At 56.1% G+C, this 27,847-nt stretch overlaps 1 protein-coding gene across 1 annotated transcript; it reads left to right on the top strand.

Moving 5' to 3' along the window:
• Positions 1 to 856: 856 nt before the first annotated feature.
• On the top strand, positions 857 to 26,916 carry DUOX2 (dual oxidase 2). The gene is made up of 34 exons (XM_063346100.1): positions 857 to 870; positions 5,466 to 5,557; positions 6,503 to 6,586; positions 8,865 to 9,029; positions 10,039 to 10,226; positions 11,586 to 11,787; positions 12,381 to 12,547; positions 12,639 to 12,699; positions 12,823 to 12,919; positions 13,113 to 13,200; positions 13,561 to 13,669; positions 14,007 to 14,170; positions 14,624 to 14,790; positions 14,986 to 15,104; positions 16,422 to 16,559; positions 16,875 to 16,988; positions 17,608 to 17,810; positions 18,078 to 18,263; positions 18,678 to 18,903; positions 19,524 to 19,617; positions 19,854 to 20,029; positions 20,289 to 20,358; positions 20,844 to 20,939; positions 21,758 to 21,936; positions 22,790 to 23,020; positions 23,264 to 23,363; positions 23,482 to 23,531; positions 23,669 to 23,796; positions 24,008 to 24,161; positions 24,644 to 24,876; positions 25,034 to 25,192; positions 25,353 to 25,508; positions 25,583 to 25,711; positions 26,167 to 26,916. The coding sequence occupies exons 2-34, from the start codon at positions 5,494 to 5,496 to the stop codon at positions 26,287 to 26,289; spliced, it is 4,620 nt and encodes a 1,539-aa protein (XP_063202170.1). The 5' UTR covers positions 857 to 870; positions 5,466 to 5,493; the 3' UTR covers positions 26,290 to 26,916.
• The last annotated feature ends 931 nt before the right edge of the window (positions 26,917 to 27,847 follow it).

The following is a 27,847-nucleotide window of genomic DNA, read 5'->3' as shown; positions in this document are numbered from 1 at the left end:
GAAGTTGTTGCATGTTGGAAAACATCCCCCATGCAGAAGCATGCCTCTGGCCCTAGAACCCCTATGGTTTCCTCTGTCACAGTGCATGGAGAGGGAAAAGACTGAAGACATCTTCGAGGAAAGATCAGTAATTTAGCAGAAAGGGACAACTTATCTTTTGTTTAAAATATTCTGGATTGGCAGCAGAGAAAGGCAAAGGAGGCAGAAAGTTTGTCCAAAACCCAGCAGTTGCTGCTCACAGAAAACCCGTTTTCCCGCCCCAGAATGAATTAAGCTGGAAGAGACCTTTTGGAAGTGCCCAACCAAAACCTCCTCACAGCAGAGCCTACAAGCAATCCTAGATTGGGCTGCTCAGGGCTGCAGATTGGTATTTTCCATTGAAACAAGGGAAAATCCTGTCCCCTGGAAACGGAATCATCAGAGCTGCAATTCAGGGGTGGGGAGGACCTCCTTGCGTGTTCCTGCCGCTGTAAGAGGGTCAAATCACAGAATCACAGGATAGGAAAAAAAACCCCACCAGGTTAACTCAGGATGGGGATTCATCCTCTCCTCCCCACCCTCGCCCGACCGGCATCCCTCGAGCAGGGTGGGCAGCGTCCGAGGGCTGCTCCCCGGAGCGCTCGAAGGGCCGGGGCAGGGGCGGGTCATCGCGCCGGGGGGCAGGGGGGGGCGGCCGGGGTCGGGGGGGCAGCAGCCCTTTCTTACCGACCGACCGACCTACCTACCGTCCTACCTACCTACCTACCGGCGGCGGCGGGGCTCGGGCGGCACCGTCCCGCACCGCGCTCTTATAGGCGGCGGCGGGCGCGGAGCCCTATGTAAATGCCGGCGCGGCCCGCCCCGCCGCACTGCCCGCCGCACCGCCCGCAGGTGAGCGCCGCCGACGGGGGCCGCCGACACGCGTGTCCCCTCTCGGGTGGGCTCTGGGGGATCGGGACCACGCGTGTCCCCTCTCGGGTGGGCTCTGGGGGATCGGGACCACGCGTGTCCCCTCTCGGGTGGGGCCTGGGGGATCGGGACCATGTGTGTCCCCCCTCGAATGGGGTCTGGAGGATCGGGACCACGCGTGTCCCCTCTCAGTTGGGATCTGGGGAATCTGTGTGTGTCCCCTGCCCCCGCGGGGGGGGGGACTCAGACCGCGACACGGCCATACACGCTGCTGCCTGGCGGGACGTCGGGCTACGCGCGTTGTCGCCAGTGGAGGGGGCAGGGGGTGTCGCTACCCCCGTCTCCTCCTGCCTGGGGGCCAAGTGGGATGGGGCCACGCGTGGGGGGATGGAAGGGGTCGGCCCGCACGGTTCTTTCCTTTGTGATGGACAGGGACAGGGCGGGATGAGGCCATGTGTCCCCCGCCCGCAAGGGAACCGGGGCGCTGGGCTACTGGTGTCCCCAACCTGCCTGGGGGACGGGGCACAGGGTGAGATGGGGGAACACGTCCCTGCCTTCTTGGGGCACCCACCTGCATGGAGGACTAGGAGGTTGAGGCCACTCACGTCTCTGCCTGCATGGAGGACTGGGGGGGGGTGTCCGGGTGATGTACGAGGACAGGGTGGGATGGGGTCATGCATGTCCTCACCTGCAGGGTGCGATGGAGCCACGCACATCCCAGCCTGTGAGGGAGCGGGGCCACGGGAGAGAGGGGGTTGGGACTATGCATGGGCACAGGACACCGTGGGGACACCGTGGGGATCCCTTATGTCCCACCCGGGGAGGGAGTCTGGCTGTGCACTGTGGTGGCACCGGGCCATCTGGCCCCAGGGGCGTCCCCAGGCAGGAAAGCTGGAGACACAGCTGGTCCCTGGGTGCATGCTGGCCATAGCGTATGCACAGCTTTGGGATTTTCTGGATGATGTCTGAGGCTGGGGATGCAGCCTGTTCTGAAACCCCAGGGCTGGCTGGCTTGTGGGTGAAGGTGTCAGTCCACCAATCTGTCCCATCAGCACTGGGGAGAGCTAGAAATAAGCTGTGACTAACAAGGGACCAGGCTCCAGGCTTCTCGAATGCCTTGAAACTGCTCTCCTCTCCCTGTATGGTCACACTGAGTTCCGTTGCTCCCTGAGCATGCTGATGTGTCCCATAGTCCCAGATTACATGTGTCTCCAGGGAGAGCTCAAGAGACATTTGGAAGCTGAAACCCTAACTTTATGGGAGCCAAGACTGCTGAGATCAGGTGGAGCAGGAGATCCTTGCTCTGGGGGAAGCCGTGTGTTTGCACTCCCTTCAGCCCATTTTTTGGAGGGGTGTGAAACTCCAGGCCTTGAAAGGGCACAGGGATCCTCTCTGATGGGCGAAGATAAGGCTGGGGAAGCGGGTGCTTGATTTCACGAGGTGCAGAGGGAGGAAATGACTTTCCAAAGGCGGCACAGGGAATCTGCGGAAAAGCAGAGACTGGAGGGCCCATCAGGCCATACAAAATTCCTGGAAAGTTTGAAAAGGAACAATCCAAGCTTGCAAAGCTTTCCCTCAGCAAGCTGCCCCACAGGCTTCCAAGGTCAGTCTAGTTTCATTATGTCAAGGGACCCCCTGGTGGTTTGCGAGATTTGGGAGGCAGGTGTGAGAGCAGAGGGCTCTTTCTGGAGAAGCCTGGCAGCTGGTCCTCAACACACGGGAGAGGACATTGGGGAGTGTGAAGCTGGAGCCCTCAGCTGAAGTGTGGGAAAGGAGCTTGTGGGATGTCTGAGTGTCGCTCAAGAGATGCCCATCTGCCTGGGCATCCCTAGCCCAGATCTGCGTGTTCCTCCTCTTGGCTGAATCCTGTATGGACTGCTGTCACTCAGCTCTGCTTGTGAGGAGGTTCCCAGCAATAGGTGGAGAAGTTTTGATAAACAGGGGGAGACATGATATCAATGTCTGCTCACGCCTTTACAGACCAAGCTCTTCCAGGGAGAGCTGCTCCTGGGGAAGCGCAATGGTTCCCGAGGTCTGGTTGGGAGAGACAAACTGCTGATGTGCCCAGTAACTTGTAGGAAGACATAAAGGCAGCGTAGAGGCACGGAAGAGTTCCATGTTCGTGGGAAAGGCCCTGAGAAGTCTATGGTCCAAGCTACTGCTTGGAGCAAGACCACCATTGTCACTGTATCATGTTGGCCACGGTTGAGGCTGGAAAGCCACCAGAGACACCCCCCCCCCCAGTCTTGGGTTGCCTAGGCAATAAATGGGTTTTCAGTGCTGGGCCATGGAGAGATGAAAAGTGCATGAGAACTGGCATGCCATCTCACAACTGGGTCAAGAGCAATTCCCATATCTGAGGGAAAGGGAGGTTGCTCAGTGACAGAAGGAATTTAAAAAACCCATTTTCTGCTGGAGCCCTGCAAGAGGACTTAAGGTGAAAGGGGGCAGGTGCTACGCTGTGACTGCGGTGATGTGCTTTGAGCCTGGGCTTTGCCCCATGTTTCCTGAGCGACTCTGGTAAATCTGCAGCACCTTCAGACCTCAGCTCTAGGTGGGGGTTGCAGCTCTCTACATTTTGAGTCAGCGGGAGATAAATCCGGCTGTGTCTATGGGGATTCCCTTCCTACAGTGCAGGAGGTCACGTGGACCTCTGTGCACAAGCAAGCCACAGCTGCTACAGGTTGCTCAGGATGTCTCCAACCATGCAGACCCTCATGTTGGTTTCAGCAAGGAACAGGCAGCTCCAATGGAGAAAGCTTTCTGGCAAGAGGTCCCACGTGGTGATGGCAACTGGGCACTGCCGCTCCTGGCAGAGGTCCCAGGCATCTCCATGCTTCAACCATTGGCCCAACTTTTGTGTTCTTCCTATGGGATGGGGCTCACGGAGCCTCTGGTTCCCACCAGCTGCACAACCCAAATCTCACGTCCACAAGACCTTGCTCAGCAGAAGGCTATGGGATGGAAGGGCTCTGGGGGCCCCTTGCACATGGGCATGCTCCAGGAGGACAGGGGTGCCACTGGGTGTCCAGGGACACAGCCCAATGCTTCTGTCAGTAGCTCTGAGGGTTTCAGCAGCCCCAGGTCCCCTGCTCATGGAGATGAGGCCAGAACTGAAAATGCAATCAGTGCAGAGATATTTCAACGGTGATTTAACGTTAAATCCGTGTTATGGGAAGCCAAAAAAGTGGTTTGCCTGTAATAAAGTTTTGTGAGGGGTAGAGTGCAGGGGAGCTGTTGAGACAAAGGAGCAATGTGGACGTGTCACTTCTCAATAATCGGCTTGTTTTCTGATGCAAAAGGCCAAAAGTACAGAAATTTCTGTTGGAAGGAAGCAAATGTGGGTTATACGCTGCGCTCAAAACCTGGCAATGAGGGCTCAGTTTTATGAATGCAATTAATGTGAGTGCAGTGACAATAATTAGATCTCAAATGACTTCATTTGCCAAGTGGATAGTGTGTTTAGTGACTCATATTTTACAGTCTTTGACACTGATAGTTATATGTGAAATATGCCCATTGCAATTACATGTAAACCAGAAATAAAACCTACAGAGCTGCTGGCAACGTGTAAGCCTTTCCAAAACCATCATTTCTTTAAGCTTTGATTAAAGCAATGAAAAAAGGAAACCAAATGCATCACTTTGGCTTGCAACAGGGTGACGTAGCGAAAGCTGAAACCTGTGCAACGCTGCATCTCTTGGCAACACAGCTCCTCTGAAATGATGCCAGTCTTTGGATATATACCCACAGTGCTGGAACAAGGGATAAAGAGCCATATTTAGCAGAAAATCCTATCTTGGAGTTAAATCCAAGTTTGGCATTCCTGTGCCTGGAAAGCCGGCAGCCGTGTTGTATCATTTATGACCAAAAAATGTAGCCTTTGCTGTTCATGGCTGGAGATCCTTCTTTCCAGTCAGGTGTTGGCTGGGGTTTTAAATGTTCAGATCCCACTGAAGCCATCTGCTCTGGATCCGAGGTCTCTGTGGAAAGTGAGACGGCCAAAGTGACGTGAGAAAGGCTGGTCATGAGAGAGTGACATCAAGTTAGCCCAGAGGTGACCAAGAGGTCCTGATCTGCAGTACTAGCACACTTTGGGATGCTTGACTGCATGCTGAGGCTATTCCCATCATGTTCACAATTGGATTTTGCCTGGATTGGACAATGTGAGTGCAGAGAAATTGCCAGCTGAAATATGTTTATCTCTGTAACGAAGACCGCGTTTCTATAACAGAGCTGGCACGGCTTAACACCTTCCTGCTGGGGATGATGAGTTGTGAACCTACAGCTGAGGTAGCCCGCGGCAAGGGTACCGGTCCTGCTCCAGCAGAAAGGGCTTCTCAGGCCAGTCGACACCTTGTGCCAGAGCTTTCCCAGAGTGAAGGGGTCTCAGGTGCCCCCTGCCACCTTCCCACAGCCCAAATCGGGAGATACTTCTGATGGATGATGATGGCAGCGGGGTTTTGCCAGGCAGCAGAAACCACAAGAGGGAGCTGAGAAGACGAATCTGTGCGCGTTCCCAGGCTCCGGGAGCAGCCCAGCGCCAGCTCCCTCCTCCTCCTCCTCTCTGTCTGCAGGTCACTGCTTCCCAAGAGCCGGGGGCCGATGCAACCTGTGGAAAAGATGTTGAGTTTCACCATGGTTCTACTGGTGACATGGACCTTGGTGGGTAAGTACGGTTTGGGGTGGGGGGACGCAAGGGGAGATCCTGGATAGTTTCTGCCCCTCAGAGGAATTTCATAGAATCATAGAATGCGTTGGGTTGAAAGGGACCTCTAAAGGCCATTTAGTCCAACCCCCCTGCAGTAAGCAGGGACATCTTCAACTAGATCAGGTTGCTCAGAGCCTCATCCAGCCTGGCCTTGAATGTCTCCAGGGATGGGGCCTCCACCACCTCTCTGGGCAACCTGTGCCAGTGTCTCACCACCCTCATTGGAAAGAACTTCTTCCTAATGTCTCATCTAAACCTGCCCTGCTCCGGTTTATTTCCTCTAACTCATGGGGCATCACATCAGAGGTGGGGATGATTTCAGAAAAAAAATGGAGTGAAACACTGAATTTGCAGAGCCTGCAGCTTGGGGGACTCACCTGCTGTTGTTTGTACGTTTATATGCTTATATGATGTTTATCCAGCTTGTAACCAGAACTGGAGCTTCTTACTAACATTATAATAAAAGCAATAGAAATTAACACAATGGAAAAAAAAAGGTATATGTTTATTGAGAAAGGCTGATGCTGGTACACAATGCAGGGAGGAGAGCCTAACTCCAGTGCCAAGGTCTGTGCTTGCCTCACATGGACATTGTGGGGGGGTCAGAAGTAAGGAGACACTTCTGGTACCATGAGAGAGGAGAAAATGAAGATGCTTTGGGAGCAGACGTGGGGGGGGCAGAAACAGATTTGGGGAAATCGGGATTACAAGCATGAATTTCTAATTTTAGAGATTGCTCGTCCCTCAAAAGGAGTGCAAAACTTGTCTGAAAAACTGTTCGTAAAGAAAGTTTTAGAAAAAAATATGGGAAAATATCACTAATATAAATATAATTCTGTAATGGAGTTGCTCCTTTCATGCATTTTGTTTTGCGGCTCACGGAGTGCGTCTGGTCTCTTCCAGGAGCCCAGGAGAACATCTCCTGGGAGGTCCAGCGCTACGACGGCTGGTACAACAACCTGCTGCACCACAGCCGCGGCACGGTGGGTGAGTGCCAGGCCTGGGGACGGGGATGGCGGGACGGGGTGAGCTGACACTTTGGCATGTGGCTCGCTTTACCACTGAGAGAGAAACCCTTTCTGACTTGAGCCTGAACCAGGCAGGTGACCAGGCAATGCCACCTCCCGTGGCCCTGAGAGGGGACTGTTTGCACCTGAGATAGGTCCCTGGGTGCCCCTAAGAGCCCCGTTAGAGCAGCCTGGAGGGGCCAAGCAGCCCAGCTTCGTTTGCCATATCCTCCCCTTGCCACTTTTACCTGCCATGCAGGCACCGTCTGCAGGTCAGGCTGGTGCTGGGTCAGTCCCAGAGCAGAGCTGTGCCTCTGCGGGGGCCATTCAAAACATCCAAGCATTGCGCGCGTAGTGATTAACTTCACGTGTAAGAGACAAGTCGTGAGATATTTATTAATATAAACCAGTGACTTAACAAAGATAGTCGTGAACGCGACGGTGTTTTACAAGGTTGGATGGCAGGGCGCGCTCAGTTATTTACTGCCCAGAGGCCGGGGTCAGACAGAGCTGTCAGGGAGACCCTCCAGTTGGGTCCCGAGGCTCAGAAAGGACCCCCAGCTTTCTGAACTCCTTCTCCAAGAGGAGTCTGGGAGCGGCTGGATCCAGTCCTAATCCCAGACTTGGCCGATGGTTTATGTCTAAAGGATTGTATCTGTGCTATCAATCCTTCATATCACTTAGCTAAGATTGCAAAGTTCAGCGTGCTATAAGCCGCTTACTGAGAAGCTGTGGCGGAAAGGGATCTCTCAGCCTGGAGGAGCAACCTTGAGCAGGCATCCCAACTCAAGGGGACATCCTGGCGTGCAGCCCGCTGCCACGCAGGAGAGCTCAAAGGGCTCTTGGGCTGTCCGCTATTTACAGAGTGATATTTATATCCAGTCCCCACTCCAGGCAGTGTTTTGACTGCGTTGCCAGCCATCCCCCAAAGTCCAGGTGCAACTCATCACAGCTCCCACTGATGGTTATGGCTTGGGCAGGAGCTGGGGTGGGGGTGGGGGGCAGGTGGAAAGGGGGAGAGCGCACCACCACACCAAGGTAGAGGATCCAAAAGGACCCAGATCTTCCCAGCAGGCATTTCAGTGATGGTCAGGGATCCCAGAGCTAGGAAAAGGCATCTTTAGCCAAAATGAGCATGAAGCTCAAACAGCATTCAACAGAAGGCCAGAGACAGAAGAGTTCATGGTCCAGGCATACTGGACCTACTCCTTTTCCGCTCTGCAGAGGGCAGATACTGCGTTGTTGGGCTGCTGTGCCGCATCTACGGGTCTGTACAGGCACGTGGGATTTCCCTGTGCCAGTGGTGAGCTGCTTTCTCATGCCTACGAGCAGCCCATGGGCCCACCTCCAGGAGAAGTCCCCAAGCCAAGGACCAGGGCAGATCAGGCAGGACCTTATCTAAAATATTGAAGATTATGAATCCTCCTATTTCCTGCATCCAGATCAGTTGCTCACATGGTGACACAAGGCAGAGTTGCAATTCCACGGCTTCCTCTGAGTTTGAAGGTCTCTCCAGCATGATATGTGTGTCATCAGCCCCTTCATTACACGAAAGCCTGTCAGGGAAACCCAACGGGTCCCTGGCAGACAAGAGCTCCGTGTTCCAGAGCAGACAGATCAGATCTTCACATTTTGAAACAAACCTACGGAAACTAAGCCAGTAATTCAGGATTTCCGAGCTCAGTGGGGAGCTCCGGCAAATGGAGCCCACTACACTGGTGAAGAACCTTTCAAAATGAACTTGCACATCACTAAGAAACGAACTCCCGCCTCCCAGCTTTTCAGTTATGGGACAGGCAGTGGGTGCGAAGCCAGGGTGTTTCTCTCTCTTCTTTCTCCCTCATCTCTCTCCCTCTTTGTCTGCTTCCTCTCCTGTTTCCTACGGTGTTGGCAATCACCGTGTTCATGCAGGATGCGTAGCCAACCTGGGCATCTCAACGTCACTCGAGTTACCCACTGGAGCACACCACCCCAGACCTCCAGGAGGTAATGGGGATGCAGATGGACCAGAGAAGCACAACTGGAAGGGAAAGTGCCCATGGAGGATCCCTCCTAGTTTTAAGAGGACTGATCCCAGTGTTGCAAGAAGTTTTGAGTGTTGGTACCAAAAACTCGTGTGTTCTTGGCCACTAGAAGCATTTATGCCATCTTCTCGCTCTGTTCTGGGACCCTTGCACATGCTGGTGTACTCCACTATTGCTGCCTCTCCCATCTGTTGGGTGCCACCTGACCCCTGACGTGTTGCTTTGGTGCCGCAGGTGCCAGACTGCTGCGTCTTCTACCCGCCAACTATGCAGATGGCGTCTACCAGGCGCTGCAAGAGCCCCACGTGCCCAATGCTCGCCAGCTCAGCAACACAGTGGCACGGGGACCTTCCGGGCTGCCCTCCCGCAGGAACACAACCGTGCTGGCTGTCTTCTTTGGTAAGAGCTGGGGACTTGCACCGGCTGGAAAAAATGTTGGTTCGGGTAGAAAAATGTTGGTTTCTCACACCCCAAGGCCATGCATTGGAGCGCTCCTCACCCACCGCATCGTAGTAGACGCACACCCGAAAGATAAAGCCTTGGGTATCACCATACCAAAGTACGGTACAGCCAAGAGAGTTTGCGGAAATTTTTGTTGACCTTTGTCAGTTGCTACAAATACCGATATTTGTCGTTCGGGAACTTCCTCATTTGTTTTAGCAGTAGAGTTACCCCATTGCAAAACTCCTAGCAGATGTGATAAGAGCCATGCTGTGAGTGATTGCTGGGCAGAATTGCTGCAAGTCGGAGCACAGCAGAGTCTTGGGTCTCCAGGCCTGGGGATGTCTGTCTGGGAAATACACTCATCTCATTGAGAAAACAGGCTGAACTTGTTAAAGAAGCGGAGACAATTAGCTCCCTGTGCAGCTTAAGGTTCATACACATTCCTGGACACCCAAGAGGGGGTGCTGGGCCCCAGGAGAGACCACAGGAGGGGCAGACACCAGTGCGTTACCATTTTGCTTCTCCCTGGAGGTAGTTTTTCCCATCACACTGGAGCTCAAATGGGTCAACAGCAACAGGAGCCACTAGGCTTAGCATCAGCAGCTACCTTTGGCCTTGAAGGCCAGAGGCAAGGAAGAGCTCAGGGAAATAGTGGCTAGATGCAGAGCCTTGCTCCTGGTGAAGAGGTGGCCAGCAGACGGTCTAGCTGCCGTTGGTCTCTAAACATTTGCTGGCTGAGTATCTCCACCCTGGTCCCTCAATAACCCTACCCTACTCATGAGGTCTGGCCAGGAGCACCTGGGTCCCTGTTTTGCAAAGTTGTGGAGCAAACCAGCAGTGAAGGCAAGGAAGAAAACCACCCTTGCTGCACAGGGTGATCCCCTCAGCCCACATACAGCTCAGCTGCCCACCATCTGCTGGTGGCAGTCCTCCCAGCTGCTGACCACACTTGGGTCTCTGGCAGGTTTCCATGTGCTCTCGGACATCCTGGGGACGGAGAAACCCGGCTGCCCTGCTGAGTTCCTGAACATCCACATCCCACCCGGAGACCACGTGTTTGACCCTGCAGCCACCGGAGAGGTGGTCCTGCCCTTCCAACGCATCCAATGGGCGATGGAGACAGGGCAGAGCCCCAACAGCCCCCGGGAACAGGTAGGTAGTGTTTCCTTTGCTCTTTGCCTTTCAGCCAAATTCCTCTTCACCCAACTTTGGGGTCTGTAGCAGCCAGGATAGTGTTTGCAAAAAAAAAAAAAAAAAGGAAAAGTACTGTTGTTTCCTCAAAAATATACATCTCTCAAGTGTTTGAACCAATTGCAAGTGAACCCAAAGCACAACCTCCAACATTTGTGGTCGCTCAAGGTCAGTGCTTTTCTTGGCCAAATAAAAGGTAATTATTTTAGATCAGCTGGTGTCATCTATTTCTATGCAAATTTGAGTATCTTGCACAGTTTACGGAGGGCAGAACAGGAAAGGGAGCAAATTACAGGAGCAATTTGCAGTCTTCCTTGCCTGCAAAAGTTTTTATTACCTCAGTTAAGATTAGCAAAGGTAAGACTGGCCGTATCTGCTGAAACAACTGATAATCGGAGCCTTTCTAGTGCAAGTGCAATGCGTTTCCGTAAACAATTTATAGACTTGTGCCACTCTAGAAGGTCGGAAATCATGACACCTTGGTTTAGGCACCAACTCTTACCTTTAATAACGTATCACAAAACTGCGCCGGCACAGTCGTAAAGTTGTAAAGCTTCTCTGCGTTTCGGTCATTTCAGAAAAATAATTCAGATTTTTTCCCCCAGTTCCTCTGTATTTTTGCTGTGCTGAGGCTGGATGTGTTCCCAAGCCCATGGGCTTTTTCTTTCATGCTGGAAAGCTTCCAAAAAAAAAAAACAAAAAACTTTGCCGAAGCAAAATATTCCCCCTGAACCTTTCGCATGACAAACCACAATGAGACCAGATTAGCAAGTCGTGTTTTCAATGGTATTTCAAACCTTAGAAAAATGAAAACTCCTGCAGGTTTTGAGACTAAAAAAGGATGTTTTTCATGAAAACGTTTGGCAGAGGAGCCACTCAATGCGCTAACGTTTGGCAGAGGAGCCACTCAATGCGCTGACAGGGCAGTGGGACTCCCTACTGCCAGGACAGGGCTCCCAGAGGGAATCGGCTCCCGTGTTTCCAGTTTCCCCAGAGATGGATTTAGTCCCCTTCCAGCTTGGTCTTGCCTACGTAGGGATTCACGGAGGTCTGCTTCTGGGCATGGCTGAAAACAATCGGGGAAAAAAAATGACCATACCTGGTCTTTTGTCGTACCTGGCACTAATTCCTGCAGTTTGCATAGAGATGGTCCGTGTATATATTTGCATCCTGACAGCTCTTGTTAAACCGGGGGATGGGGTGTCTGCTTTGCAAGACCAAAAGGGCCGGGTCGGGGCTTTTTGGACCTTTTTTTTTTTTTTTTGCACCTTTCTGCTGAGCCCCTGGCACCTGCCAATGCCTGTTCCTGCCCTGCCCTAGACCAACGAGGTGACGGGCTGGCTGGACGGCAGCTCCATCTACGGCCCCTCACACTCCTGGAGCGATGCCCTGAGAAGTTTCTCGAGGGGACAGCTGGCATCGGGGCACGACGGGCGTCTGCCGAGGGAGACGGACGGCAGGGTCCCCATGTGGAAGGCTCTGGATCCATCCACGGGACAGGGTGGTCCCCAGGGAATCTACGGTAATGGTGGCATCCTCAGTGGGTTTCCAGCTGCTTGGTTCCATCCCTGATGGTGAGCAGGGGGAGCAGGCGGCCCCTGGAGCTGAGCCCAGAGGGGATGTCGGGAAAGGGCAGGGTGTGCGGTGAGCTGGGACACGCCGGGCAGGAGTCCCATGGAAGAGCAGGCAGCTTCCCAGCCTGAGCGGGGAGGAAGATGTGTGCCCTGGCGAAGGCACCCCAGCAATGACATGCTGTACGCTTAAGGTGCCGCATCCCCGGGAGGCAGCGGGTCATTTCCCAGCCAACGCACAGAGACCAGCGGGTGCTGGTCCTTCTGATCCGAGGTGATCTTCTCTGGGGGAAGAGGCTGCCACTGACAAAAACCTGCTCAGCTTGCTTTGAATTCCTCACCTGCCTGACCTGTGGTCCGTGCTGGGGGGACCGGTGCTGCCTCTCAGTCACTCGGCTGCTCATCTCCTTGGGGAGGAAGGCAGGGCAAGGAGACGAGGGGATGCTGGGCTGCAGCCAGAGGGCTGGGGGTGCCCCTCCAGCCACAGGCAAAGCTAGGCCCAGGGGTGGCATTCCCCCGGTGATGGTCCTGGTGGCTCTTGCAGACCTGGGCAGCGCTTGGGGGAATGAGAACCGCTTCCTGCAGGCTGAGAGCATCGCCTGGTTCCGGTACCACAACCACCGGGCCACAGCGCTGGCCCAGATGCACCCCACCTGGACCGATGAGGACCTCTTCCAGCACGCTCGCAAGTGGGTCATCGCCACTTTCCAGGTGAGGGATGGGACCCCCACCCCCCCGGCTCTGAGGGGACCCCCAGCGTCCTCCCCGGTGCTGGCCCTGACCCAGCTCCCCTCTGCCCTAGAGCATCGTGCTGTACGAGTGGCTGCCGACCCTGCTGGGAACAAGCGTGCCAGAGTACAAAGGTGAGGGCGCAGCAGGCGACGGTCTGATGGGGGGACCGGGGCAGCTGGGGGATGTGGCGGGAGAGGGAGCTTGGCCCCCTTTCCCTCCAGCCTGGCTGCTGGACCACGGCTGCCACCCCGCAGGTTACCAGCAGCACCTGGACCCCAGCCTCTCGCCGGAGTTCGTGGTGTCTGCGAGGCAATTCCTGGCCACCATGGTGCCGCCGGGCATTTACAAAAGGTAGGATGAGCCCAGCGGGGCCGTGGGGGAGCGGGGCCCCTGCCAGGGAAGGGGATGCCCGAGCCGAGGTGGTGGCTGGGCATGGTCCCTGTCCCCTCCCTGCATCCTGCCCCTTGCTGGGACAGCCAAGCCCTGTCAGCTTGGGGCAGCCCAGGACAGAGGCTGTGGGTCCAGCCCTTCTCCACTGTTCCAGAGACACCCAGTGCCAGTTCCAAGAAGCGTCCAGCCCCGGAGGCTCATTCCCAGCAGTGCGGCTCTGCAACAGCTACTGGAGCAGAAAGGTATGGGGAAGGGAACGTGGGGGTCCTGAGGACATGGCAGGCTGGCCTGGGGGGCTTCATTCCTTGCTTTACATTATGAATGACCTCCCAGGGGTCTGAAAGGGAAATTGGGTGCAGAGCACGATGGCCAACCAAGGGCTGTGAGATCCTCCCCATCCAGACATCCCCAGATACCATCTTCAGCCGCAGAAGGCTCAGACCTCAGGGTTGAGCTGATGTGGAGAAAATAAACCTGGAAAAAAGTCCTTCATCCCCCTACGCCCAGGGTCTGCACCCCTGTGGTCACTAGTTCAGAGGTGTGGGGCTGCCCCACATTATCAGTCCCACGAAGAATCACCTGCTCTCCCCCTCTGCCCTCAGAGCACCGGGCTGCAGCAGGCAGAGCCTGTGGACGTGGACGACCTCCTGCTGGGGATGAGCTCACAGATCGCAGAGCGGGAGGACAACATTGTGGTGGAAGATCTCCAAGGTTTGCACCCCCTCGCACTGCAACTGGGAAACCGCTGGGGGACCCTCTCTCTTCTGGGTCTGGGCAGGGGTCAAGGTGGGGAGGTACGTCCCATCGCCACCGCCATCAGCACCCAAGCACACGCTCAGCCCAGCTTCAACCTCATTAAGGGAGATGCCGAGAAGCTGCAGGGCACGTCAAGCATGTTACTGGGACCATCCTGGCAAGGGCATGGAGATGATCTCCTCGTTCAGCATGGCCCGTGGCAGAGGGACAAGGCCAGCCCAGCAGCTGTGGTGGTTGGGGTTGCTCCTCCAGCTCTGCCTTGCCATCACCACTGCTTTGAATCCACCCACAGATTACTGGTACGGGCCCTTGAAGTACTCCCGCACCGATTACGTGGCCAGCTGGCTTCAGCGCGGACGAGACTTTGGCCTGCCTACCTATAACCAAGCCCGGGAGCGATTTGGGTTGAAGCCTCTCCAGAACTGGTCGGACCTTGCCCCGCACCTGGACCAACAGGTAACAAGGAACTGGTCTGGGCACAGAAAGTGTGTGGGTCAAAGGACATTGGGACAGTCCAGGCAGTAACTGGCTTTTCCAGCAAGGTAGATAAGAGGGCCATCAGTGCACATCCTGCCTGAGCTTATTTTCATGCCTGCGGGGCTGTTGCATTGGAGTAACTGTGTAGTTACGTGGCATGAATAAATATATCCTGCCCCAGTGCTAAGCTCCTTTGCCGCTGTGAGCTCTGCACCTCCTGGGGCTGAGCTGCTCCGGCAGTGATGCTCACTTGCCCAAGTCCAAGCCATGAGTTCATGGCTGCCTGGGGCTGAGCATCCTCCCAGCCCGCAGACACGCGACGCCTGGGATGTGCGCATTCCTCACTCTTCCCGAGGCTTGCCAAGACTTTCCGAGGCCCTGGCAGAATTCCCTCAGCTCACGTGTGTGCGGTGGGGGGTGGTTTCTGGCCAGGTCCTGGAGAAGGTCGCTGCTCTGTACGCCAACACCACGGCCAGGCTGGAGCTGCTCCCTGGAGGCATGCTGGAGGCTGACGGCTCCCTCTTCAGTGCCATCATCCTGGACCAGTTTGTGCGCCTGCGTGATGGCGACAGATTTTGGTTCGAAAACACCAAGAACGGGTAAATGCAACTTCCCCGTCTGGCACACAGAGCAGGCTGCCCACTGCTTTGCCAGCCGCAGTAAGACATAACAACTGGGGCCGGAGGAAAAACCATCCTCCAAAAAAAACCAAAAACTGTATGGGGAGCAAATCCTTCCTCTCATCAGACGGTGACACCGCGGGCCACTGCTTGGCCCCACATCTTTTTCCCCAGGCTGTTCACAGCGGAGGAAATCGGGGAGATCCGTAATACCACCTTCCACGACGTCCTGGCTGCCGTCACCTATGCAAACTCCACGGACCTCCAGCCCCGGGTGTTCGTCTGGAGCCAGGGTGAGTGCGAACGGGAGAGCACAGGGAGCGAACAGCACCGGTGAGTTGGGGAGGAGGGCAGAGCGCTGTGTGTCACACGGCTGATGTCTCAGCGACACAGGCAGAGCATCGGGCTGGCGGCTTCTCAAACCCGACACCTGCAATACCCCAAGCCAGAAAAACATGTGCAAAATGCAAGGGGCTGCTTGTAAGGCAGGTGGGCAGCGCTGATGGGGAAAGTGGGATGAAGTACAGGTATGTGCATTGCATGTGCTCTGGAAGGATCTCTGGGTACAAACATGCAATGGATGCCCTGGGAGGTCGTGCTGGGGTTAAAACCCGGCCTCTGCCTACCCCACGCTGTGTCACGCTCCTCACTGATGCGTCCTCCAGCTCCTTCCACATACCAGCACGCACAGCTCTGCCGGTTAAACTGATGAGTGACCCGGAACACGATGAAGTTTGCGGATGAGTTAAGCTTTGGTGCCGTAACTGCATAACGCTGCCTACTTATGCTTTTAGTTGCACCAACCCCTGAATGTGCCCCAGGTGCCGTACTGCAACGCCTGCTCCTGCCCGGCTACTTGGTTAACCGGGGCTGTTGGTTAACCAGGGCTGCTGCAAGGGCTTTCTGCAGATGCGGTTGCAACAGCAGCACGAGCTGCACTGGGTGGCTTTCAGCCTGAAGCTCAGGGCTTGCGTCCCAGCAGGAGAGGAGCAGCCTAGTCCCATGCCAACGCGCGCCCCTCACCTTGGTGCCCCTCTGTGCCATCCTTGAAATGAGTTTCCCTCTCCCCACTGAGATCCATAAGAGTGCTGGTGTCATGCCTAGGGTGACGTGTGGCCAAACACAGCGGGATGCCTTTTCCTCTTGGGATCTTGCCACATCCTTCCCATTTACTGAAAGCGGTTTATTAGGCACGTGTTCCAGCTCTTGCAAGGTGTTTGGTTCCCTTGGCGTACACTCCATGTGATTGTACCGGAGGACTCCCTGGATTTACAGCATCCGGATGAGCAGAGGCTCTGAGCCACGATTTGCCATGGCCCAGCGTGCTTCCTGCTGAGCCCATCCCATGGGGAGAGGTGATGGTGCTGGACTCCCAGAGCGCTTGAGCCCAGTTCTGCACTTGTTTTGCTATAGCAAGCAAAGGTCCCACCTGAGAACAAGGGCTGACCTTTGAAACCTGGAGTTTAACTGGAACATCCCAGTTTTGCAGTGCTCCCTGGGTCACTCGGCAATAAACCCCGCTGGCATCTTAATGCAGAGGTCCCTGGGGACGGTGGAGGTGAGATGGGTAAAAGGTCCGTGACACTCACAGCCTGTCTACCCCCATGCAGGTGACCCATGCCCCCAGCCCCAGCAGCTGACCGCTCAACAACTGGCCAACTGCACACCCATGACCGTGCTGGACTACTTTGAAGGCAGTGGCGCAGGCTTTGGGATCATCGTCGTTGTCCTCTGCTGTCTGCCTTTAGGTTTGCTGCTCTGTTTCTTTACCCGTCCCCTCTCCCACCGGAGAAAGGGGCTTAGTGCCCATGGACCAGGAACCTCCAAGCAGGAACTGCTGAGTCCTGGCCACTCCTGAGTCCTTGAGGTGGCAGGGTCCTTGGGCATCAGATGGGAGTAGGGCTTTCATGGTGCAGCCCTGCATTAAACAAAACCACTTAGCGTTGAACTGGGGGTGATGGGGAAGAAACAAACCCCTGTCTGCCCCAGTCATAATGGTGATGCTTCCAAAGAGGGAAGGAGCTTTGTGGCATCTCATGCTTTCTTCTCCCATGTGTCCTCAGTGACTCTTTTTGTTGCCTGGATCGTTGCTGTTTTCCGCAAGAAAGATTTCCAGAAGCTGCAGAAGAAGCAGGGCTGCAGCGTGCGGAGGGAGGTGACCGGCGAGGCAGTACAGGGTGAGGCAGCACTCTTGGTCCTGTGGTGGTGCCTGGTGATGCTGCTGAAGTCAGGGCACATACCAAGGCAGGGCTGGGCTCGGAGCTTATTTCCAGACTGGCTTTATTTCCCCAGGAGGGTAGTCAAGCAGTGGAGCAGGTAGCCCAGAGAGGTTGCGGAGTCTCCATCCTATCCAAGACCCACCTTGATAAAACCTTGAGCAGACTGGCCTGACCCCCTTAGCTGATCCTACTTTGGGCAGGAGGCTGGGCGGGAGTCCCTTCCAACCAGAGTCCCTTCCAACCGGAGTTATCCTATGACCCTCTAATTACTACCCTCTCCAGATCACACCTTACATAAAGTAAACCCATGTAGAGCGCTTGCATCAGTAGCTCCAGGACAGGGACTGTATCTCCTTGCTCTGGACACTGGAAAAGTCCCGCCTCCCTGCTCCATGGCCTGTACTCCTCCTGTGTCCGTATGCTTGAGCTTTGCAGTTGGGAGATCATCGTTTTTCCCTTAGCATGTGTCTGGTCATGCAATCACTCCCAAGCTGCCTCTTGGTGAAGGAGGAAGTGCTGGGATGCACAGGAGCACAGGCAAACCATTCCAGCTGAGTCCTCTGCTCTCTCCCACCAGCCATGGAGTGGCACGGCCCCAAGACAGACAGCTCTCTCGTCTACATTCAGCTCCAAGCTGACAAAGTGCTCAAAGTGCTGGATGGGAGAGGGTCTGTGCTTCGGAGCATCAACCTGAAAGCCCATCAAAGGGTGGAGGTGATCCTCTCTAGCAACAAAGGGAACAAAGCTCTGCTCCTGAAGAGCCCCAAGGAGTACGACCTGGTGAGTACTGTGATGCCTGGGGTATGATTCCTTCCCCTGGACCCTCCGCCATCCTCTGCCACTGGTCGCCGCCACCACTGCACCACTCAGTGCTGGGTACTGGCAGGAGTGTAGGTCCCTGAAGGGTGATTGCGGCCTCCTGAGAACATCCGGGTGCAGCTCACACCATGGAGTGACCACTGTGGTGAAGAAGAGCAGCAGCGCCCACATCCCGACTGCGCCTCTGCTGCTCACAGCCGTGCGGGGGCGGGGGGGCGTCTTTTGCAGGTGCTGCTTTTCAGTGAGGAGGCAGAGAGGAGCATCTTCATCGGGAAGCTACAGAGCTACTTGAAGGAGAGTGGCCTTGATCTGCATCTGTCTGAGATGACGGAGCAGAGCCTGATGAAACGGGCAGTCACTCAGGAGCAGAGAAAACAAATTTTGGAGACCTTCTTCAGGCACCTGTTTGCTCAGGTATGTAGAGGTGTGGCAGGCTCCGATGCATGGAGGAAGGTATTTCTGTATTGGTTAAGCAATGAACGTTGCTGCTGTGGCTCTCTGTAAGATCTGGTAAGCCATGCGCAAGGAAGTTGCCAATACTTTCAGGACCAAGGGACATCTTCCCTTGCAGAAGATGAAGGGAGTTCTGCTGTGGTGATATAAGGGTTTAAAGTTGCAAAGAGGCTTTTGGATGATGTAACTGAGGTCTCCCTAACATTCAGTGGTGTTCAGTGCGAAAGTCAGGTGGTGTAGGAGAAACACGGGACTTCCCCATGAGTTTTGTGGCAGGGCAGCCACCGGTCTTTGTGCAATGGGTCAGGCAAGTGAATGCCAGCCCCCTGCTCCGCCAGCACTCATGGGATTTCTTTTGTGGGACACAACCTGCAGGTGCTGGAAATCGACAAGTCCGATGCCGGCGAGCTCAACTTCGAATCTTCACAGAAGGCAAAGGAGTCTCTGACGTGTGAACTGAGCAGGGCTGAGTTTGCCGAAGCCCTGGGGCTCAAAGCCCACTCCGTGTTTGTGGACTCCATGTTCTCCCTGGCTGACAAGGATGGCAACGGCTACATCTCCTTCCGGGAGTTCCTGGATATCTTGGTGGTCTTCATGAAAGGTGGGAGCTGGAGCTGGTTAGGGTCTTCATCTGGTGCCCTCACTCCTGTTTGCAGGCTCTGGCAAGGCCACCAACAGAGCAAAGGACGAGATCGGTCCAGCAGGTTGATCTGTAGACACTCCTACAGGTTAAAATTCCCTTCGCTTAGGACAGCTTCAACTCAAGTTACAGGGCAGTGACAGTCTGATTATGTTTTCTGTAAGACTGTCCATGGGGGGAGCTCTCTCCTGAAGAGCCCACACATCCTGTCCCTGACAGATGATAATGGCCGTATCAGATATCGTCTCTGACTCCCCCTAAATGACCACTGGAAAGGTAGATTCATAGATGGAGGTTGGGAATGGCAGATTCAATCAAAGCAGCTCCCAGAAAAATCCTTGCCGTGCAAAGAGCACATTTTGAGTTTGCAAAATAATGCACAGGAAAGGATGTGTATCTACCTGATTTTTCACCTTGCACTTGAGAAAGTCAAGCGGAAGGGTGGCACGCTGTTCCCATTCGGTCACCACTCAAGCTGCCGTCAGCGGCGTGCTTTCAGTCTTTTCGGAGCTGGATGAGACTTCACCACTGTAGCTCCAGACTCTCAAAGTTCTTACTTTGCATCTCTCCCTCCCCACTAGGGTCCCCAGAGGAGAAGTCCAAGGTGATGTTCAGGATGTATGACATTGATGAGAATGGGTTCCTCTCCAAGGAGGAGTTTCTGAGGATGCTCAGGTACTTCTTACCTCTCTAGATGTTTTCACAATGTCTGTACACATGGATGTCTTCAAAAGCAGCTCCCAGTTTCTGTGTTTCACTCCCCAAGAGTGCTATGTGAGAGCCCACGGGCTCAACACTTGCAATGAAGAGACCATTTCTCCTGGGAAACTGGTCTGAAGCTCTGCCCTGTGCTGATTTAAAGAGCTCAGGCTGTGGTCCTCTAAACTCCCCATCTCCCCTTCTTGCTCCAGGTCCTTCATCGAGATCTCCAACAACTGCCTGACAAGAGACCAGGCAGAGCAGGTGACCGAGTCCATGTTTCGGGCCTCAGGGTTTCAGGACAGGGATGAGCTGACCTGGGAAGATTTCCACTACATGCTGCGGGACCACGACAACGAGCTTCGTCTCACCCAGCTCTGCGTCAAAGGTCAGTGGGCAGGAGCACTGGGTCACCCCAGGCCCTGCAGAGCCAGGGGCAATGGGCAGCACCCAATGCGTAGCTCCCAAACCTTGTCCCATCAATCTCTCCAACTCAGCTGCAGTAACGGGGCTGTCGCTCCGTGTGTGACACGTTTGGGTCCGCTCAGCACCTCTGAGCCCCAGCCCTGGCCAGGGGACCTGCCTAAACCTTCTCCACCACGTCTCACACTCTCTAAACAGCTCTTTGTCCTTTTGGTTCCTGAAAGGCGTCCCTGAGGTCCTCAAGCAAAACCTGCACAACCGCGTCTCCTTCCTAAAAAAGAAAGAACCAAAAGGGTAAGCTCTCCTCCTTAGTCTGGCTGCTGCTGCTCTTTCTTCTTCTCTTTCCGTCTGATGCACATCCGTCCTTGGCCTCAGCCTCTCCGATGAATGCTCCCACCGGGTTTTTGCAGGCCCAGCGCTGGGGAAGGGGGACGACCGCACTGGGACATGACCACGAGCAAGCCGGACACTGTGGTGGGGCTGCTGCCCACCCCTGGCACCCAGCGGGGCAGAGGGGAGGGACTACCTCCCGCAGAGCCCCCCTTGCATCCACAGTGTGGGGATGGGAGTCCTACCTGGCTTTTCAGAGGAGCTGGTTATCCAGGAGTGAATCCAGCCCGTGTACCCTGCAATTAAAGTTAATGCAAGCGGGGATGCAGGAAAGAGCTGGACACCTTCTCAGATGAGCCTGAGCTGGAAAGCAGAGGAATGGGGAAAATTTTGGCGAGCCCTTCCTGCAAGTACGGCTTTGGGCTTAGACATAGCTCTCTTCCCAACAGAACCATCGCAGATGAGGAGAAAGACCCAAACCTGAACAGCACGGGCCACTATGTGGAGCGAGAAGGGCAAGAGCTGAGGAAGAGACCGTTCAGAAAGTGAGTACACCATCTCCTCAAAGGGTACGCTGCTCGCACCCGGGTTCAGCCCACTTGCTGTTTCTTTGTGTCAGACCGGCTCGTCCTCCACTCAAACGGCACAGCTGCAGGGAGCCAGCACCCCCAGGGTGGTGGAGCAACGTAGGGAGGGGATGTGAGACCATCCCTGCAGGAGATGCCCCAGCCCCTCAGGCACACCACGCTGGCCAAGGAGCTGGGGGAACAGCCCCATCCCAGTGGGGACGGTGCCATAGCCAGGTCTGGTCGATGTGATCAAATGGCTGACTCCAGAGGTGGGGAGAGCGGTTTTTAGGGCGTACGCCTTGCCCGCAGACAGAAGCTTTGCCTGGCAGGTCCTGCCTGCACTCCTCTGCCCCTTGGGACGCTGCTGGGTGACCCGTGGGCTGCCTGCAAGAGCTGCAGGAGAGACTCCAGTCCTCGCTGCTGTGGTGGCCCCAAATATTTCTACGAGGAAGACGTTAAGCAGTTGTCACTTACCGCCAGAATATCCTGACTTGCCTTAATAGTTCCAAGGACTTTCCCCTACTCTAAAAAATCATCTTTTACACACACTTCTTATCTATGATTTATGAGTCACTATCTGCACGCTTGTTATCAGCTTTTCAAAAGTGTATAGACTACGGGCCAACCCGAGGTGAACTGCTGTCGCTGTGCTCTGCAAGTCCCTGCCGTTACTGGCATGCAGAGGGGGTCACAGCGCTGTACTGGGAGGAAGACCCACATCTGGGCAGCATTGCCCTGAGCCATTCCTTGCTGGCTAAGCCTCAAAAGGACACCCGCCCTCCTGTATTTGCCAGGGTGAACCAGTGCCAGCTGCATTTATACACTGAAGCCCAACGGAAGAAGTACGAGCGAAACAAAGTTCAGCAGAAGATCCAGGAGTTCAAGCGCTTCGTTGAGAATTACCGGCGCCACATTGTCTGCGTGGTCCTCTTCTCTGCCATCACTGCTGGCCTGTTCGTGGAGAGAGCTTACTGTGAGTGCCCACCCAGCCCCGCTGCCCCAGACGCGGAGGTGAACATGGCCTCTGCTCCTTGAAGTTGCTGGTTGCATGGGGCATACTGGGGTGTGAAAGGTCCTGGCACAACTTTGGGCAACAGTGTTTGTCCTCCCCTGGAATAACCAAAGGATTAGTGAGGTAGGACGGGACCTCTGGAAGGGTCTGGTCCAACGTTCTGCTCAGAGCAAGGCCAATTTCAAAGCTGAACCAGGCTGCCAAAGGCCTTGTCTAGAGAAGGTTTGAAGAGCCCCAAGGTTGGAGATCCTGCCACCTTGTTGGGCCTGTGCTAGTTTTTGGCCATCCTCCCTGTGAAGAGTTTTTATTTTATGTTAAACCTGAATTTCCTTCAATGAAGCTCATGCTGTTGCCTCTCATCCTTTCACTGCGCATCCGTGAGAAAGAGTTTGGCTCTCTCCCCTCTGTAGCACCCATTAAGTGTCTGCCGACAACCACAAGGTCTTCCCTCACCCATCTCCTCCAGCCTGAACGAGCCCATTTCCCTCAGCCTTTTCCCTACGTGACATCCTCCACCTCCCACTCATCTTGGTGACCTCCACTGGACTCATTCCAGTTTGTTGACGCCTCTCATATTGGGATGCCCAACTGAGGACACAGAGCCCAGCAGAGAACAATGCCTTGCTTTGACCTCCAAGGAGACCCTGCCGCCCAGCAGCTCTGGGGGGGTCTGACGGAGAGAATCGTGCCCCTGCCCCCACACAGCCCCATCCCTGCTGGCCTTTCCTTGGTGGAGCCACGCAGGTGGGTTGCAGGAAGGGTCATGGCCCTCAGTGCCAGGCGTGTTGACACCCCCTCTGCTCTCTCTCCCCAGACTATGCTTTTGCATCCCCCAGCACCGGAATCGCACAGACCACCTTTGTGGGGATCATCATCTCCCGGGGGTCGGCTGCCTGCATCTCCTTCATGTACTCCTACATCCTGCTTACCATGTGCCGCAACCTCATCACCGTCCTGCGGGAGACCTTCCTCAATCACTACATCCCCTTCGACGCCGCCGTGGACTTCCACCGCTGGGTTGCCATGGCAGCCCTGATTTTCTCAGGTAGGTGGGCTGCTGGGGGATGTGCCACCCACGAAACACAGCTAAAGCAGGAGGATCAGCCCATCATGGCACAGCAGGACCAGGCAGAAGCTTGAAAACCCACATGGAGCCTGGAGAGACGTAGATGCTTCGCACCAGAGGAGAGGAGGAATTGCCAGGTCCCTGGGCACGTCAGCAGGGTCTGCCGCGTCTCCATCCGCAGCAACAGTGATGCGTTTCTCTCCCACTTTCTGTCTCTTACAGTGCTCCACACTGCAGGTCACATAGTCAATGTCTACATCTTCTCAGTCATGCCTCTCAGCGTGCTGTCCTGCCTCTTCTCCAGTGTCTTTATGGATGATGGGTAGGTGAAATTCAAAGCACAGTCCAGACGCGGTGTCCTGGGCATGGCACAGGAACGAAAGTGGAAACCGGGCATTTGCTCTGGCCACCCCACGGTGCAATCTCTTGTCCCTCTCCAGGTCACAGCTCCCACAGAAGTATTACTGGTGGGTCTTCCAGACTATTCCAGGTGAGACCACCAGGCAGGCAAACCGCCTGCGTGCCTGTGCCCGGGATGGGCAGCCCTCTGTGGATGGAGCCGCTGTGGGGCTGCCCTGACGACCCCCACCCCTCTCCCCCGGGACCTCCCAACCCCTCTTCCCACAGGCATGACGGGAGTGCTGCTGCTCGTCATCCTGGCCGTGATGTACGTGTTCGCCACCCACCACTTCCGACGCGTCAGCTTCCAGGGCTTCTGGATCACCCACCATCTCTACGTGCTCCTCTACGTCCTGGTAAAGCTTTTGGGCTGGGAGGGTGGGGTGTTGCCGATGCATCGCAAGCCCGTGGGTCAGCCTGGCCCCCACGGTGAAGTAGCTGGGGAGGTCCCAAGGGAGCTGGTGGCCATAATCTTGGCTTCCCTCTGCTGCTGAGCCCCAAATCAGACATGGGGCAATGGCTTGTTGTGCCGAGTGCCTTGCTGATGGGGGGGTGCTCCCTGCCCAGGTCATCATCCACGGCAGCTACGCGCTGATCCAGCAGCCCCGCTTCCACATCTACTTCATCATCCCAGCTCTCATCTACAGCGCGGACAAGCTGCTCAGCCTCAGCAGGAAGAAGGTGGAGATCAGCGTGGTGAAAGCCGAGCTCCTGCCCTCAGGTACCGCACCCTCCCCGGCCAAACACGTGGGGCTATGGCGGTGGAAGAAGCGCAGCTTCCAGCCCTGCCAGCTCTGAGATGGCGGCAGCTCCCAGCCCAGGTGGCACATGGGTGACTCTGGCCCCAGGAATGGTCCCGCTGGCTGTCACACGCTGGTGGCTCAGGCTGGCACCTCCAAGAGTTAGCTGAATCCCATTACACATGGTGTTGCCCCGATGCCTTTGCAGCACCCCTGTATGGCAAGGGTCTCCTGTGCCACCCCCTCACACAGGTAGGGAAACTGAGGCACGGAGCTCAGGCCATCACACCCTGGGATCAGTTATTTACCCAAGAAGAACCGCTTGGCCCCTGGGCTTTGCCCCGGCACGGCCTCTCCATCATCCTGAGCCCTGTGCCTGGCCCCATGGCTTGTCCCCAAGCCCTTTCCCACCCACCAATGCTCAATGTCTCCACCTTAATGAAGCCCCCTTCCCCCCCTCCAGGTGTCACCCACCTCCGGTTCCAGCGGCCTCAGGACTTTGACTACAAGTCCGGGCAGTGGGTGCGCATCGCCTGTGTGGCCCTGGGCACCACCGAGTACCACCCCTTCACCCTGACCTCGGCGCCGCACGAGGACACGCTGAGCCTGCACATCCGGGCCGTGGGGCCCTGGACCACCCGCCTGCGGGAGCTCTACTCCCCCGAGAGCCTGGCCCTCATTGGCCAGCTGCCCAAGGTGAGCTCCGCGCTGCTTCTCTGGGGACATCCAAGCCCAAGAGCGTCTCGGCAATGGGTTGTGTCCAGCCCAAGGCACTTCTCCAAGCCTTGACGGTGGCCAAGAGCCGGGCAAGTGGAGGAGGGAGATGCTCTGCTGACGGCTGGCTCCCTTTCAGCTCTATCTGGACGGGCCCTTTGGGGAGGGCCATCAGGAGTGGAACAAGTTTGAGGTGTCGGTGCTGGTGGGGGGAGGCATCGGGGTGACGCCCTTCGCATCCATCCTCAAGGACCTGGTCTTCAAGTCATCCATCAGCTCCAAGCTGCTGTGTAAGAAGGTAAGTGGAAGCATCTGGAGGACAAAAGCCCTCCTGAGATGCCTCCTGCTGCTGGTGGCTTCTTCAAGGGCAAAATCCCCTACGACCGAGCTAGGAAGGAGCCCCATGGATGTGCATGGGGTGCTGGGCCCATGCTGAGCCTTGTCCTTGTGTGCCACAGATCTACTTCATCTGGGTGACGCGCACACAGCGGCAGTTTGAGTGGCTGGCAGACATCATTCGCGAGGTGGAGGAGGCGGACAGGAACGACCTGGTGTCCGTGCACATCTACATCACGCAGCTGGCCGAGAAGTTTGACCTGCGCACCACCATGCTGGTGAGCCTGGCCGCCCTCCGGGGAGGATGCCATGCCGTGCCGGGCCAGCTGACGCGCACTGATCTCTCTTCCAGTACATCTGCGAGCGGCACTTCCAGAAGGTGCTGAACAAGAGCCTGTTCACGGGGCTGCGCTCCATCACCCATTTCGGGCGCCCTCCCTTCGTACCCTTCTTCGACTCTCTGCAGGAGGTGCACCCCGAGGTCAGTGCCTGGCGGGGGACAGGAGCGGGGGGCACCCACTGGCCGGTGTGGAGGACCGGTCCCAGCCTGGCCCCAAGGTCTTGAAGACCTTGGTGGCATCCGCACCAAGGGGAGGGCAGAAGGGACATGAGCCCCACTTTCCCTTTGGAGCCAGGATGAGGGTCACCAATGCCCCACACCAGCCAAATGCTCCCCACCACCACCACCATGGTGAGACCCCAGCTGCAGCCACTGCCAAGAGCTGGCAGAGACCTCGGGGGATCCCACCCTTCCTCCATGTCCCCAGTGGGTCCAAAGGGAGGTGACAACCTCCCCAAAAGCCTCCTCAGGCTGGGGCAGACTGCTCGGCTGGTGTCTGTGCCCAAAGCTGCCTGAGGACAAGGGGTGGGGGGGGCTGGGCTGGGGGGAGAGGTGGTGCTGCTGGGTTCCACCCCTTTGGCTCCCTCCTTCCCCAGGTGCAGAAGATCGGGGTGTTCAGCTGTGGCCCACCCGGGATGACGAAGAACGTGGAAAAGGCTTGTCGGCAGCTGAACAAGAAGGACCAGGCGTACTTTGCACATCACTATGAGAACTTCTGACCCTACCCCATGCCGTTTCGCCCCCAGGCTCCAATCTTCTTTGGAAATGCGTGTACAGCCCCAGCTTCCATGCAGTGATGCTTCGGGTGGTCATGGCCCTGGGCTCCCACCCGCCACCATCCCCAGGAGAAAGCCATCCGCAGCCAAGAGCATGGATGCTGAGACCCCGCAGAGCTGAGACCAGCACGTGGTGTGCTGGTAAAGCGTTGCCGTCCCAGCATCGCCCCGCACTGCCCCAGCGTGAGCCCCTGAGCCCAGGGCATCCTGCTACCACCCGCACACTCCCGCAGCCCCGCGCCAGGCTCAGGCCGGAATGTCCCAATCCCGAAACCCAGTGTGCAGGTCAAGCCTGGCTCTGCCACCTTAATCCCACGAGACAGAGCCCGTCCGCTGCCGAGTCACACGGGGAATAGCTCCAAACAGCTTTGGGGAACAGCTTGGCGCCTCTGCACAGCCTGAATTCACAGCACTTTGCCCCAAGACGTGGGCAGCAGGCACACGGGGTGACAGCCAGAGCTCTCCACCATCCCTCTCCTTCAACCCGGCTCGGCTCTCCTCGTTAGCGCTCGTTAGCACTCTGAGCCTTCCCTGGGTTTGCATAGGGCCTTAGTTGTGTTCGAGTTGGCGTCTTTCAGCAGTGTCACCGTCTTTTGATGGGGAATCATTTGTACTTGTTTAACTAATGCCTGGCTTTGCATCGCTGGGCTGCCGTTCTCGCAGGCTGTGATTGAACTTAAATAAAGCTGACTGATGTTTTAAGTCATTTTCTTGCCTCCTGTAGTTGGGTCTCGGTCACCTGAAGATCTCCAACACTTGTGGCATTGTGCTGGCCTTGCTCCTCTTACAGAGGATTTGCAACGGCCCACTGGGAAATAGACTCATAGAACAGTCTGGGGGGAAGGAACCTTAAAGATCATCCAGTGCCACCCCCTGCCCTGGGCAGGGACACCTCCCACCACACCCGGTTGCTCCAAGCCCCATCCAACCTGGCCTTGAACACCTCCAGGGATGGGGCACCCACAGCTTCTCTGGCCAACCTGGGCCAAGGGCTCACCACCCTCACAGCAAATAATTTCTTCACAACATCTCATCTAATCTCATCAAATGCCCCCTCTTTCAGTTTACAACCGCTCCCCTTGGTCCCATGGCTCCCCTCTCTGATCCAGAGTCCCTCCCCAGCTTCCCTGGAGCCCCTTTCAGGACTGGAAGGTCTCCCCGGTGCCTTCTCTTCTCCAGGCTGAACCCCCCCAGCTCTCTCAGCCTCTCCTCACAGCAGAGGGGCTCCAGCCCTCCCAGCATCTCCAGGGCCTCCTCTGGACCTGCTCGAATGGGTCCATGTCCTTCTTATGTTGGGGGCTCCCAAGCTGGACGCAGTTCTCCAGGTGGGGTCTCATGAGGGCAGAGGGGCAGAATCCCTCCCCCCCTCGCCCTGCTTCTTTTGATGCAGCCCAGGTAACACAGGAGTGAGTTTCCCCTGTCCTGGGGATGCGCATGGTGCGAGGTGGGGGAGGATACAGATTCGAGCCCAGGCACAGCCCCTTCGGCTGTGTCCTGCCAG

The sequence above is a fragment of the Chroicocephalus ridibundus genome, chromosome 9, assembly GCF_963924245.1.
Source record: "Chroicocephalus ridibundus chromosome 9, bChrRid1.1, whole genome shotgun sequence".
Classification (NCBI taxonomy): Eukaryota; Metazoa; Chordata; class Aves; order Charadriiformes; family Laridae; genus Chroicocephalus; species Chroicocephalus ridibundus.
The sequence above is the reverse complement of the archived record's forward strand: the minus strand, read 5'-3'. Positions and strand labels throughout refer to the sequence as shown.